General features: G+C 40.4%; 1 protein-coding gene across 1 annotated transcript in view; it reads left to right on the forward strand.

The window, feature by feature from the left end:
* Positions 1 to 6561, forward strand: part of PPA1 (inorganic pyrophosphatase 1) — a 30119-nt gene extending 23558 nt beyond the window's left edge. Inside the window, exons 8-11 of the mRNA XM_054436960.2 lie at positions 102 to 187; positions 3067 to 3136; positions 4482 to 4524; positions 6210 to 6561. Coding sequence (XP_054292935.1) covers positions 102 to 187; positions 3067 to 3136; positions 4482 to 4524; positions 6210 to 6241 — 231 coding nt within the window. The 3' untranslated portion in view covers positions 6242 to 6561. The remainder of the gene's footprint in view (positions 1 to 101; positions 188 to 3066; positions 3137 to 4481; positions 4525 to 6209) is intronic.
* Positions 6562 to 14430: the final 7869 nt, after the last annotated feature.

The raw sequence follows: 14430 nt of genomic DNA on the forward strand, positions 1-14430 counted from the left end.
AAATGATTCAGAAGAGACAAAGTATCAGGCTTTGGGGATATGTTGATAATAGGAAAATAATACCTTTTTATCATTGTAATGCAAATCTCTTCAAATTATAGGACTTTGCCATTGATATTATTAAAAGCACTCATGACCATTGGAAAGCATTAGTGACTAAGAAAACGAATGGAAAAGGAATCAGTTGGTAAGTGTAAACACTTTGCATGTTTAACACACAAAGCAGACCAGCTTGCAGAAAAGGTTTTAATAATCATAAGACACTGTACTGGTACTTTCACTTAGAAAAGAGATACAATGCTGGGTGCGGTGGCTCACACCTGTCCTTCCAGCACTTTGGGAAGCCAAGGTGGATGGATTGCTTGAGCCCAGGAGTTGAAGACCAGCCTGGACAACATGGAAAAACCCTGTCTCTACAAAAAGTACAAAAATTAGCTGGGCATGGTGGTACATACCTGTAGTCCTAGCTACCTGGGAGACTGAGTTGGGAGGATCACCTGAGCCTCGGGAGGTTGAAGCTGCAGTGAGCCGTGATCGTACCACTGTACTCCAGCCTGGGCAACAGAGCGAGACTTGGTCTCAAAAAAAAGAAAAGAGTACAAGAAACAGCCAATGTACAAAAATAATTCTCCCAGAAATCTTCTATTCTGTGTCAGGATAATGTCCTATAAAATGAAAACATTGTCCTTCCAACAAACAGAAGAAAAATGGAGAAGAGTTATATATATTTGTGTAAAAATGTACAGTCCTAAGAGTTGGCATTTGTCTGGGTGCTATGGCTCATTCCTGTAATTCCAGCACTTTAGGAGGCTGAGGCAGGAGGATCACTTGAACTCAGGAATTGGAGACTGGTGGGGGCAACATAGTGAGACCTCATCTCTACTAAAAATTAAAAAAAATTAGCCAGGCATGGTGGCGCTTGCCTGTAGCAAGGCTGAGGTGGGAAGATCACTTGAGCCTTGGAGATCAAGGCTGCAGTGAGTTGTGATTGCCCCACTGCACTCCAGCTGGGGCAACTGAGCAAGACCCTGTCTCAAAAGAAAAAAAAAGGAAAAAGATTTGGCTTTTAAGTTAATTTCTCTATTTTTTGGTATCTTATGATTTCTATGAAAATGGTCTTAATGTATGTTAAATAACAGGTAAGCAAAGATGATTCATTTTTCATTTTGATGGTGTATTTCTTTGTTGCTGTTGTTTCCTGAGACAGAGTCTTGCTCTTGTTGCCCAGGCTGGAGTGCAATGGCATGATCTCGGCTCACTGCAACCTCTGCCTCCCGGATTCAAGCGATTCTCCTGCCTCAGCCTCCTGAGTAGCTGGGATTACAGGCGCATGCCACCATGCCTGGCTAATTTTTGTATTTTTAGTAGAGACGGGGTTTTGCCGTGTTAACCAGGCTGGTCTCGAACTTCTGACTCATGATCTGCCCGCCTCGGCCTCCCAAAGTGGTGGGATTACAGGCGTGAGCCACCACGCCTGGCCTTGATGGAATGTTTCTAACTGGGCACATATTATATTAGTACTATAATGACTAATATGTAGGAAAACTTGAACTACGGATAAACAAAAAGAAAATGTATTTTTAAAACATGATCCATATTTTAGACTAAAGTGGGCTAAAAAAAACCAAAAAACAAATTAGGATTGTATTATATACACGACTTGTCTTACGATTTTTAAAATTTAACACTATATAATAAGCGTTTCCTCATGTCATTAAAAATATAATTTTTTTTTAGAGACAGGGTCTCTCGCCCAGGCTGAAGTGCGGTGTTACTATAATAGCTCACTGTAACCTCAAAGAAGTGATCCTTCTGTCTCAGCCTGCCAAGTAGCTGGGTACTACAGGCACGCATCACCACTCCCAGATGATTTTTAAATTTGTTGTAGAGACAGTGTCGTGCTGTGTTGTCCAGGCTGATCTTGACCTTCTGGATTCAAGTGATCCTCTCACACCTCAGCCTCCAAAAGTGCTTAGACTACAGATGCGAGCCACCATGCCCAGTCTAGAAATATCATATTTTAATAATATAATATTCCATCTCTGTCTAATATGTTTTATGGATAAACCTTTTTATTTTTAAATCCCCTGCAAAGAAGGATAAACTATTTTTAATCATTTCTTATTATTGGACATTTTGGTTACTTCCAATTTTTCACCACTATTAATAGTGAAATAGTATATGGTAAACACCTTTGTAAATTACCGTTTCAGTCTTGGATTGGGTTCTTAGAGGTGGAATTTCTCTATCAAGACCTATGAGCTTTTTAAAAGGTTTTGGATACATTTTACAGAATTATTTTTCAGAAAGATTGAACCAGGACTCCTGCCAGAAGTGTCTTTTCAGATGTCTCACCAACACTACAGGAACTGGGGTTTTTTTTGTTTCATTATTTTTTCCAATTAAGAAAGATATGTTTCTCATTTTAATTCACATTTCTTAGCTATTTCAGTGAGAATTACAAAGCATTCAATCTCAGTTTCTTTCCTCCTCTCCTCCCCTCCCCTCCTCTCCCCTCCCCTCCCCTCCTCTCCTCTCCTCTCGTCTCCTCCTTATTGCAATGCAGTCTTGCTCTGTCACCAGGCTGGAGTGCAGTGGCGCGATCTCAGCTGACTGCAATCTCCACCTTCCAGATTCAAGCGATTCTCCTGCCTCAGCCTCCTGAGTAGCTGGGACTACAGGCATGCGCCACCACGCCCAGCTAATTTTTGTATTTTTAGTAGAGATGGGGTTTCACCATGTTGGCTAGGATGGTCTCGATCTCTTGACCTCATGATCCGCCTGCCTCAGCCTCCCAAAGTGCTGGAATTACAGGCGTGAGCCACCACACCTGGCCCAATCTCAGTTTCTTAAATCCGAACTTGTTAAGATATTTGAATAAAATTGATCACAAGAATAGCTATGCCTTGCCAAAATACATAATTAGAATGTTAAATATAGGTGAAAAAGCTTTCGACTAAAGTAAACTTGAATATCACCTAGTCAACCACTTTCAACTCATTTTTTAACTCTTAAGAGATAATTTTTGTTATTTTGTCTTATGACTACTTTTGTTTTATTTAATAGCATGAATACAACTGTGTCTGAGAGCCCCTTCAAGTGTGATCCTGATGCTGCCAGAGCCATTGTGGATGCTGTATGTAAAAGTTCCCTTAAAAAAAAAACAAACCTGTTTGCTAAAAACTATGATGCTAAATGGGGAGAGGAAGTACTTGTTTCGACAATACTTGAGTGCCTTTTGTATGCATGTTACTGTGTGGAGTCTTGAAATTAGAAACCATGAACACATACAAGTGGCCATTTGACTGAGGGAGAAGCTGAGGGAGTGATTCTAATCAATCATAAGTTGGACAGATAGCATGGTAGTAAGATTTGTAAAAATCAAAATGGTTCCAGAATGTACCAAGTAACCTGTGTGCCTGTGACCCATCATAAGCCATTTCCACAAAAGAATCAATGGGAATTTACTTGACTTGGTTCTAGCAAGGACTGAGGAAGGTATCAAGTTTTAGGTACCATTGCAGGAAAGATTTATAATCTAAGAAAGGCTTTCATGTGCGGTAGTAAAAGTACCCGTCAAAGCAATAATTTTGCTTTTGTACTATTTTTAATTATTTGGTTTGGATTAACCAAAAGATTGAACGAGATCATCTTAAATTATTTTCATTTATAATATTAAATAAGAAAAACAAAAGAAAATGAGGTCTGACTTTTTTACTGCCTTGTAAATGGGGTAGAACAAGGAAAAAAGGACAATTTAATGATGAAACCAGTACATTTAGATTTATCTTTATTTATATATGAATCCCGACAAAGTTGAGATAAATAAGAAAAATTGTAAGGGAAAAGCCAGTGGTTAACTATTATAATTTTTCAGTGAGAACACTTTGCCCATATTTTATAAATATGTGTGTATATATAAAATTGTTATATATACATAAATCAGTTTTTATTATTTCAAAAAACATTCTTATTATTCTGCATGTCATAAAAAGTCAAGAGGCTTGAATTTTTTTTTTTTTGAGACAGGTCTCGCTCTGTTGCCCAGACTGGAGTGCAATGGCGCAATCTCAGCTTACTGCAACCCCCGCCTCCCAGGTTCAAGTGGTTCTCTGCCTCAGCCTCCCGAGCAGCTGGGATTACAGGCGCCCACCACCATGGCCAGCTTTTATTTTTGGTAGAGACGGGGTTTCACCATCTTGGCCAGGCTGGTCTTGAACTCCTGACCTTGTGATCCACCCACTTCAGCCTCCCAAAGTGCTGGGATTATGGGCATGAGCCACTGCACTGTCCAAGAGGCTTGAATTTGTTAGCATCTCAGCAGTAGAGCAAACCTTCTATTGTTCCTATATATTATAAATTATGTTTAGATCCTAAAATTTGGGTTAGTCTTCAGATTCTCTTAAATTTTTGTCAGTATACCTTTTTAGCTTTTTAAAAAATGAGATTAGACTAATAGATTTTAATATTTTTTATTTTAGTTACCACCACCCTGTGAATCTGCCTGCACAGTACCAACAGACGGTAAGATTTCTATTCCAGTAAAATTTCATTAAACATTACACAGATGTATGGAAAAATTATGTTACTTTTATTTTTAGTTGACAAATGATAATTATATATATTTATGGGTACAGTGTGATGTTTTGATATATGTTTACAATGTGGAATGATTAAATCCGGCTAATTAAGAAATCATTACCTCACATACTTAATCATTATTTGGTATGTGGTAAAAACATTTGAAATCTACTCTTAGCAATTTTGAAATAGACATTACAGTCACCATCCTGTGCAATAGATCACTAAAGCTTATTCCTTCTGTCTAACTAAAACTTGGTACCCTTTGACCATCGCCTGCCCTTTCCCCATCCTTCAGCTCCTGGCAACCACCATTCTACTACTCTCTACCTCTATGAATTCGCCTTTTTTATATTGCACATATAAATGAGATCATGTGGTATTTGTCTTTCTGTACCTGGCTTGTTTTTTGTTTTTTTGACACAGAGTCACCCAGGCTGTCACTCTGTCACCCAGGCTGGAGTGCAGGGGCACGATCACAGCTCACTGTATCCATAACCCCCCCAAGTTAAAGTGATTCTCCCATCTCAGCCTCCCAAATAGCTGGGACTGCAGACATGTGCCACCATACCTGTCTAATTTTTTTATAATTTGTAGAGATACAGTTTCACCATGTTGCCCAAGCTGGTGTCAAACCAGGTCTCGAACCAGGCTGGTCTTGAACACTAATCAGGCCGGGTTTCGCCATGTCACCCAGGCTGGCGATCCACCTACCTTGTCCTCCCAAAGTGCTAGGATTACAGGCGTGAGCCACTGCACCCAGTCATGTACATATTTTTAACATACACAGGAAGAGAGGGAAGAAGGGTGAGAAGAGAAGCGTTTTTAGAATTCTGTAGTGTACGTGGGAAGGAACATGAGCTGCTACATACCACCTTAGTGCCACACTGTATCACAGTGGTTTCCAAACCATGACCCACAGTGCCCCTCTGAGTTCCATGGAGGTGCCTGCTGGACACTGGAGGGGACCCTGAGTGGGCTGATCTCCACATTCCCACCTGGCCACAGGCTGCTTCACCCAGAAAACAGTTCTCTCCTCCTTAGATGTCAGAATTCTCTGTAAGATTTTTCTGGTAAGAAAATGATTCTGCCACTTAAAAAAACAAGTTTGAAGTCTGGGTGTGATGGCTCACACCTGTAATCTCAGCACGTTGGGAGGCTGAGGCGGGCGGATCACTTGAGCCCAGGAGTTCGAGACCAGCCTGGCCAACATGGAGAAACCACGTCTCTACAAAAAAAAATACAAAAATTTGCTAGATGTGGTGGCACAAGTCTGTAACACCAGCTGCTGGGGAGAGTGAGGCACGAGAATTGCTTGAACCTGGAAGATGCAGGTTGCAGTGAGCCATGATTGCTGCCACTGCACTGCAATCTGGGCAAGACAGTGAGACCCTGTCTCAAAAAAAAAAAGGTTGAAAATCACACTATACAATTAGCATGAAGTGTAAGGAAGCCCAAAAGAAAACACCTGCATTTGCTGTAGAGAAATTTTGTATGTATGTCTGTTAATTTTCAGGTAATTCATAGTAGGATTCATTAAAGGAAGTATATTAGTCTTTGTTATATGTTAGGTGTACTTTTGATTCTTAACAGGAATTCTAATTTGTTTTTCTTTTCTCTGAATACAGTGGATAAGTGGTTCCATCACCAGAAAAACTAATGAGATTTCTCTGGAATACAAGCTGATATTGCTGCATCGTGTTCATCTGGATGTATTAGATGTAAAAGTAATAGCTTTTCAAAGCTTTAAATTTGTAGAACTCATGTAACTAAAGTAAATTCTGCTGTGACTAATCTAATATACTCAGAATGTTATCCATCTAAAGCATTTTTCATATCTCAACTAAGATAACTTATAGCACATGCTTAAATATCAAAGCAGTTGTCATTTGGAAGTCACTTGTGAATGGATGTGCAAGGGGAGCACATATTGGATGTATATGTTACCATATGTTAGGAAATAAAATTATTTTGCTGAAACTTGGCTTAGGATATTTTTATTTTAATCTGAAGCCAACATTAAGTAGGTATGGGTATTTTTGGTGTTTGTTTTCTGTTGATAGTCTTATAATTCAAATTTATAATTATTAGACAAAGAAATCGCTTATATTTATAGTACTCTTGATACTATGCTCTAGTACATAAGTCCTAGCATACCATTCTAAAGCAAAAGCTTTTAAATTTATATCACATTAGCAGAAAGCACAATGTTGCTCACCCTTTGAAGTTATATATTAACAGTTATTTTTTTACTTCTTCAGTCAACTAATTGGACCCTTAAGTCATTTATATTATATTCTAAGTTATCAGCTGAACAAACCAGTTTGAATGCCAGCCCATCTTCTTACTAGCTCTGTAATCTTAAGTCAGTTACCAACCACTCAACTTCAGTTCCTTCATCTGTGAAACAGACATTATTCATGTAATGGCATGTAGTATACATTCAGATTCTTTCTTTTTTTTTTTTGAAACAGGGTCTCACTGTCGCCCAGGCTGGAGTGCAGTGGTGTGATCTCGGCCCACTTCAACCTCTGCCTCCTGGGTTCAAGTGATTCTCCTACCTCAGCCTCCCAAGTAGCTGGGAGTACAGGCATGCACCACAATGCCCGACTAATTTTTGTATTTTTAGTAGAGACGGGGTTCACCACGTTGGCCAGGCTGGTCTCGAACTCTTGTCCTCAAGTGGTCCACCCACCTCGGCCTCCCAAAGTGCTGGGATTAGAGGCGTGAGCCACTGTGCCCAGACCATTCAGATTTTTTTTAATGAAAATTTTATTGAGATGAATATAGATTCACATGTAGTTCTAAAAAAATAATTCAGAGATAATTCAAATAATTCTGTATACCTTACCCTGTTTCTCCTAAAAGTAAGATTTTGTAAAACTATAGTTAACAACCAGGACATTGACTTTGATATAATCCACCAATCATATACAGACTCCAAATCCACCAATCATATTCAGACTTCCTAGTTTCACTTGTATTAATGAATATTTGTATGATGTATTCTATATAATTTATAATTCTATAGTGTAATCACCTATGTAAGTTTATGTATCCTATAAGATATTGAACAGTTTCAACACCACAAGATCTCTTGTGTTGCTCTTTTATAATCACACCCACCTCCCTCCTGTCTTCTCTACACCACCATCCCTAACCCCTGGCAACCACTAATCTGTCCTTCATTTTTCTATGATTTTGTCATTTCAAGAATATTATATAAATGGAATCATACAGTATGTAACCTTTCGGGATTGGCTTTTCACTCAGTGTAATTCCCTGGTATTCCTTCAAGTTGCCACATATATCAATCTTTCATTCTTTTTATTCATTCCTTTTTATTGCTGAGTACTTTCCATGATATACATTTGTTTTACCTGTTGAAGGACATCTAGGCTGATCCAGTGTTTGGCTATTACAGCTGCAATGAACATATTTGTACATGTTTTCACGTCAACATAAAACATTTTCATTTCTCTCAGATCTCTAGCAGTATAATTGCTGAGTCACATGATAGATGCATGTTTTATTAGAAGGTACCAAATTTTCTAGAGTTATGGTCCCATTTTACATTCCCAACAGCAATGTCGGAGTGATTCAATTTTTCCATATCCTTGCCAGCATTTGGTTTGCCTTTTTTTTTTTTTTTTTTGAGATAGGGTCTCACTGTCACCCAGGCTGGAATGCAGTGGCACAATCTTGGCTTACTGCAACCTCCACCTCCCAGGCTCGAGCAGTCCTCCTGCCTCAGTTTCCCAAGTAGCTGGGAATACAGTTGTGTGCCATAATGCCCAGCTAATTTTTGTAGAGATGAGGTTTCACCATGTTGCCCAGGCTGGTCTTGAACTCCTGGGCTCAAGTGACCTGCCCGCCTCGGCCTTCCAAAGTGCTGCTGGAATTATAAGCGTGAGCTGCCCTGCCTGGCCTACTATATTTTATTTTAGCCATTCTGTTGGGTGTGTAATAGTATCTCATGGTAGTTTTAATTTGCATTTCTCTAATAGTTAATGATGTTAAACATCTTTTCATGTGCTTGTTTGCCACCTGTATATCCTGTTTGGTGAAATGTCTGTTCATGTCATTTACTCATTTTAAAATTGTTTAGTTTCATTTTTAACTGTTAAGGTTTGGAGGCCTTCAGAGTTCAGATATTTGGTTTGCAAACATTTTTTTTCCCGGTTGGCAACTTGTTCTTTCATTTTTTTCACATACTCTTTCACAGAGCAAAATCTTTTAATTTTTAAAAAGACCAACTTACTACATTTTCCTTTTATGGTCATTCTTTAGGTATCAAGTTAGAACTTTTCCTAGCCCTAGATCACAATATTTTCTCCTGTGTTTTTCTCTAAAAGTTTTATAGCTTACATTTAAGCCTATGATTCATTTTGTGTTTATTTTTATATAAGGTTTATGGTTTCGGTATGGGTTCATTTTTTCCTATGGATGTCTGGTTGCTCCAACGCCATTTCTTTGAAAGCTTATTCTTCCATTGAATTGTTTTGCACGCTTGTCAAATATCCATTGAGCATATTTGTGTGGGCCTATTTCAGGGTCCTCTGTTCCGTTCCATTGATCCGTATGTCTGACCGTCTGCCGATACCACACTCTCTTGATGACTATAGTTACATGGTAAGCCTTAAAATCAAATAGATTCTTCCCACTTTATTCTTCTTTGTCAAGATTGTATAACTAGGGCCTGTGCATCTTCATATGTATTTTAGAATAAGTTTTGGCTACGTCTATTGTCTATGCCTGTAAAAAATCGTACTGGGATTTTAGTAGGCATTGCATTAAATCTATAGATCAATTCTAGTCATGTGTTTAGACATCTCCTAATGTGTTTCTGTTACTAATTTCTAGTTTGGCTCCATTGTGGTCAGAGAACATGCTATCATTTTGATTCTTTTATTGAGGTTGTTTGATGGTCTGTCCAGAGTGTTTCATGGGTGCATGTGTTTTGTTATTGTTGGGTGGAGTGTTCTGTTTATGTCAGTGAGATCCTGTTGGTTTATGTATTGTTCTGATCTTCTATACCCTTGCTGATTTTCTCTCTAGTAGTTCTATCAGTTACTGAAATGGAGGTATTGAATTCCCTGATTATAACCATAAAGGCCTTTGAACTTTTAGCTCTATCAGTTTTTGTTTAATGTATTTTGAGGCTCTGTTGTTTGGTGAGTACATTTTAGGATCCTATGTATTCTGGTGGATTGAACTTTCTGTTATTATGTATGTCCCTGTTTGTCACTAGTAATTTTCTTTGCTCTGAAGTCTACTTTATCAGATATTAATATAGCTACTCCCACATTTTTAAAAAAATAACTAATATTTGCATGGTATATTTTGTTCTATTCTTTTACTTTCAACCTATTTATGTTGAATTTGAAGTGAGTTTCTTATAAGCAGCATAAAGGTGTCTTTTTTTTAATTTTTATTTTTTAATCCACACTGCCTCCTTTGCCCCAGAAGTGCTCACAGCAGCGGGAGGCTTCTGGCCCTTTCCTGAGCAGTGCTTCCTTTTAGTCTGACATCTCAGTAAAGCTGCAGAGGTCGCCACTGCACTTGGAGCTTTGCAATGCCTCCCAAAGACCACAAGAAGAAGAAAGATGCCAGAAAGTCAACCAAGAAAGACAAAGACCCAGTGAACAGATATGGGGCCAAGGCTGAAAAGAAGTAGTCCAAAGGCAAAGTTCGGGACAAGCTCAATAACCTAGTTTTGTTTGACAAAGCTACCTATGACAACCTATAAGGAAGATCCCAACTATAAGCTTATGACCCCAGCTGTGATCTCTGAGAAACTGAAGATTTGAGGTTCCTTGGCCAGGGCAGCCCTTCAGGGGCTTTTTAGGTAATTATGGATATGTTAGTACTTTATCCTGTGAGATTTGCTTATCATCTTGGATCTGTAGGTTTGTATCTTTCACCAAATTTGGGGGATTTTTAGCCACTTCTTCAAATACTGTTTTTTTTGTTTTGAGACAGAGTCTTACTCTGTCATCCAGGCTGGAGTGCAATGGCGCAATCTCGGCTCACTGCAGCCTGGTCCTCTGGGTTCAAGTGATCCTCCCACCTCAGCCTCCTGAGTAGCTGGGATTACAGACATGTACTATCACATCTGGCTCATCTTTGTATTTTTAGTAGAGATGGGGTTTCGCCATGTTGGCCAGGCTGGTCTTGAACTCCTGACCTCAGGTGATCAGCCCGACTAGGCCTCCCAAAGTGCTGGGATTACAGGCATGGGCCACCACACCCTGCTTCAAATACTCTTTCTGTCCTACTTTCTTCTCTATTTCTGGGACTCTGATATGAATGTTAGATCTTTTGTTATTGTCCCTTGGGTCAGAAGCTTCTGTTCTTTTTGTTTTTCACCTGGCTGAGTTCTGTTATGTCCTTATGTTCATTGATTCTATCCTCTGTCACCTAACTTCCATTTTGGGGGGTTTTCTATTTATTTATTTATTTAGAGACGGAGTTTTGCTCTTGTTGCCCAGGCTGGAGTGCAGTGGTGTGATATCGGCTCACTGCAACTTCCACCTCCAGTGTTCAAGCGATTCTCCTGCCTCAGCCTCCCGAGTAGCTGAGATTACAGGCTTGCGCCACCATGCGTGGCTAATTTTGTATTTTTAGTAGAGACGGGGTTTCTCCATGTTGGTCAGGCTGGTCTCGAACTCTCAACCTCAGGTGATCTGCCCGCCTCGGCTTCCCAAATTGCTGGGATTACAGGTATGAGCCACCATGCCTGGCCGGGGATTTTCTATTTTTTAATTTGTTTCTACCGAATTTCGAATTGACAGTGCACTTTTAAGACAGTTGCTTTAAAATCCATATCAGGATTCACCTCAGTGCTGGCATCTGTTGATTGCCCTTTCTCATATGAATTGTGATTTTCTTGGTTCTTAGTATGATGGGTGGTTGTCAATAATATTGGAGACATTTTGTCTATTAGGTTGGGAGACTGTAGGTCCTATTTAAATCTTTCGTTTTAGCAGACAGCACCCTGTTTAGCTTTGGCACATGATCTTGGTCTACAGTTGTGGTCTGTGGTTCCAGTGGTGGTTTAATTTTCAGCAGCTTTGCAGTGTTATCTTGGTCTGCGTGGTTTATCCAGTGCTGCTGGGCTCCTGTTTATTCCTGCTGGTGCTGCCTGAAGGGGCTCATTGTTGTCTCTTAGTGGTGGAAGGGGGTGTCCCCCAACTGGTCCCCCACCCCTGTTGCCCTAGTGTCTGAATTGGGGAGAGAGTCTTGGGCCACAGGAATTAAGAAGCTTCCTGAAGCTTTAGGCCACTTGCTATAGCTCGGTCTTTCCTTCAGCTCAGCCTGCCCACCTACCTGCCTCTGTAGCTCTTGGTGGAAAAGATGTCTCAGGGCTTGCAGGGAGGAGAGTCCCTCCCCTGGTTGCCTGATTCTGGCTGGGCTCCCAGTTGATCTCCCTTGCCAGTGGTGTCAGCCTCACCAGAACAAACCCTGTTTGATCCAGGAGAGAAATGAGCCTTTTGCTAAGTCAGGAGGCTGGGTGACAGGATGTGTGTGCCTTACTGTGTGCTGTGCCTCTGATCCTAGGTTCCCAAACCAGTTTGCCCTCTTACCACCTTTCAGAGTTCTTTGGTCATCTCTCTTACCATTTTCAGGGTTTATAGCGTGCTTAGCATGGAGAAGCAGGGAAAAACAGATCTATGCATCTTGTCACCGACATTCAAATTTTTTTTTTTTGAGACTCATTGTGTTAGCTGGGTTGGGGTACAGTGGCATGATTGCAGCTCACTGCAGCCTCAACCTCCTCTGCTCAGTCAATTCTCCTGCTTCAGCCTCCTGAAAAGCTGGGACTACAGACACGTGCCACCACCCCCAGCTATTTTGTATAGAAGTGGGGTTTCACCATGTGGCCCAGGCTGGTCTTGAACTCCTAGGCTTAAGCCATCTGCCTGCCTAAGCCTCCCAAACTGTGTGAGCCACCGCGCCCAGTCCACATTTGGATTTTTTTTTTTTTTTTTTTGAGATGTAGTTTCATTCTGTCACCCAGGCTGGAGTGCAGTGTTGCAATCTTGGCTCACTGCAACCTCTGCCTCCCAGGTTCAAGCAATTCTCCTGCCTCAGCTTCCTGAGTAGCTGGGATTACAGGTGCCTGCCACCACGCCTGGCTAATTTTTGTATTTTTAGTATAGATGGGGTTTCACCATGTTGGCCAGGCTGGTCTCGAACTCCTGACCTTGAGTGATCTGCCGGCCTTGGCCTCCCAAAGTGCTGGGATTACAGGCATGAACCACCATGCCTGGCCTGGATTTAAATAACGTTTTTCTTATTTCTTTTGTAAGTGCTTCTATTTTTAAATGATGTCTCAGTCATTGTAATATGTGATTTATAAAATGATTCAATTTTGTAGGGGTAAGAAATCAGTTTTCTAATGATGATTATACAATGTGAGAGACCTCACATGTATTGGCCTCCTAGATAGGAATTACCCACATTATGAAAAGGAAAGAGGATGGAATAGTACAGGAGGAAATATTAGCAATAGTTCTGTGCAAGATCCTCTGCAGAAAGCTGTCACTCCTCTGTTAAAGCAAGGAAATGTATAATACTCGTGTATTTGTTTGCTAGTGCTGCCATAACAAAGTGGCAAACAATGCATTAAACAACAGAAATGTATTGTCTCATAGTTCTGAAGGCTAGAAGTCAGAGATCAAGGTGCTGACAGGGCCGTATTCCCTCTGAAGGGACTGGGGAAGAGTCTGTTCCAGGCCTCTCCTACCTTCTGGTGGTTCCTGGATTGTGGCAGCAGAACTCCAGTCTTCACATGGTATTTCACTGTGTGCTTGTTTGTGTCTAAATTTCCCTTTTTTATAAGGACACCAGAAATACTGGATTAGGGGTCCATCCTACTCCAGCATGACCTTATCTATTTTATTTTATTTTTATTTTATTTTTTAAAATTTATTTATTTATTTATTTTTTGAGACAGCATCTTACTCTGTGGCCCAGGCTGGTGTGCAGTGGTGCAATCTCAGCTCACTGCAACGTCCACCTCCCGGATTCAAGCGATTCTCCTGTCTCAGCCTCCCAAGTAGCTGGGATTACAGGCACCTGCCATCATGCCTTGCTAATTTTTTAATTTTTAGTAGATACGGGGTTTCACCATATTTGCCAGGCTGGTCTTGAACTCCTGGGCTCAGGTTATCCACCCACCTTGGCCTCCCAAAGTGCTGGGATTACAGGTGTGAGCTTATCTTAACTAATTACATCTGCAATGACACTGTTTCCAAACAAGGGTCACATTCTTATTCCTTTTATAAGTGCTTGTATTTTTAAACAATGCCTCAGTCATTGTAATGTGTAATATCTAAGTGATGTATTTTTGTTGGGGTAAGAAATTCGTTTTCCAAACCAAACATTGTATGTTCTCACTCGTAAGTGGGAGCTAAGCTATGAGGATGCAAAAGCATAAGAATGACACAATGGACTTTGGGAACTCAGGGAGTAAGGAGTGGGAGGGGGTCGAGGGATAAAAGACAACAAATTGGGTGCAGTGTACACTGCTCGGGCGATGGGTGCACCAAAATCTCACAAATCACCACTTAAGAACTTACTCATGTAACCAAACACCACCTGTTCCCCAATAACCTATGGAAATAAAAAATTTTTAAAAAAAGAATTTCATAATACAATTGCAAGTATTAATAGCAGAATAGACCAAGCTGAGGAAAGAATCTCAGAGCCTGAAGACTGGTTCTCCAAATTCACTCAGTCAGACAAAAATGAAAAAAATAAAAACGAATGAACAGCCGGGCACGGTGGCCCACGCCTGTAATCCCAGCACTTTGGGAGGCTGAGGTGGGCAGATCACGAGGTCAA

The sequence above is a fragment of the Pongo pygmaeus genome, chromosome 8, assembly GCF_028885625.2.
Source record: "Pongo pygmaeus isolate AG05252 chromosome 8, NHGRI_mPonPyg2-v2.0_pri, whole genome shotgun sequence".
NCBI classification, from domain to species: domain Eukaryota; kingdom Metazoa; phylum Chordata; class Mammalia; order Primates; family Hominidae; genus Pongo; species Pongo pygmaeus.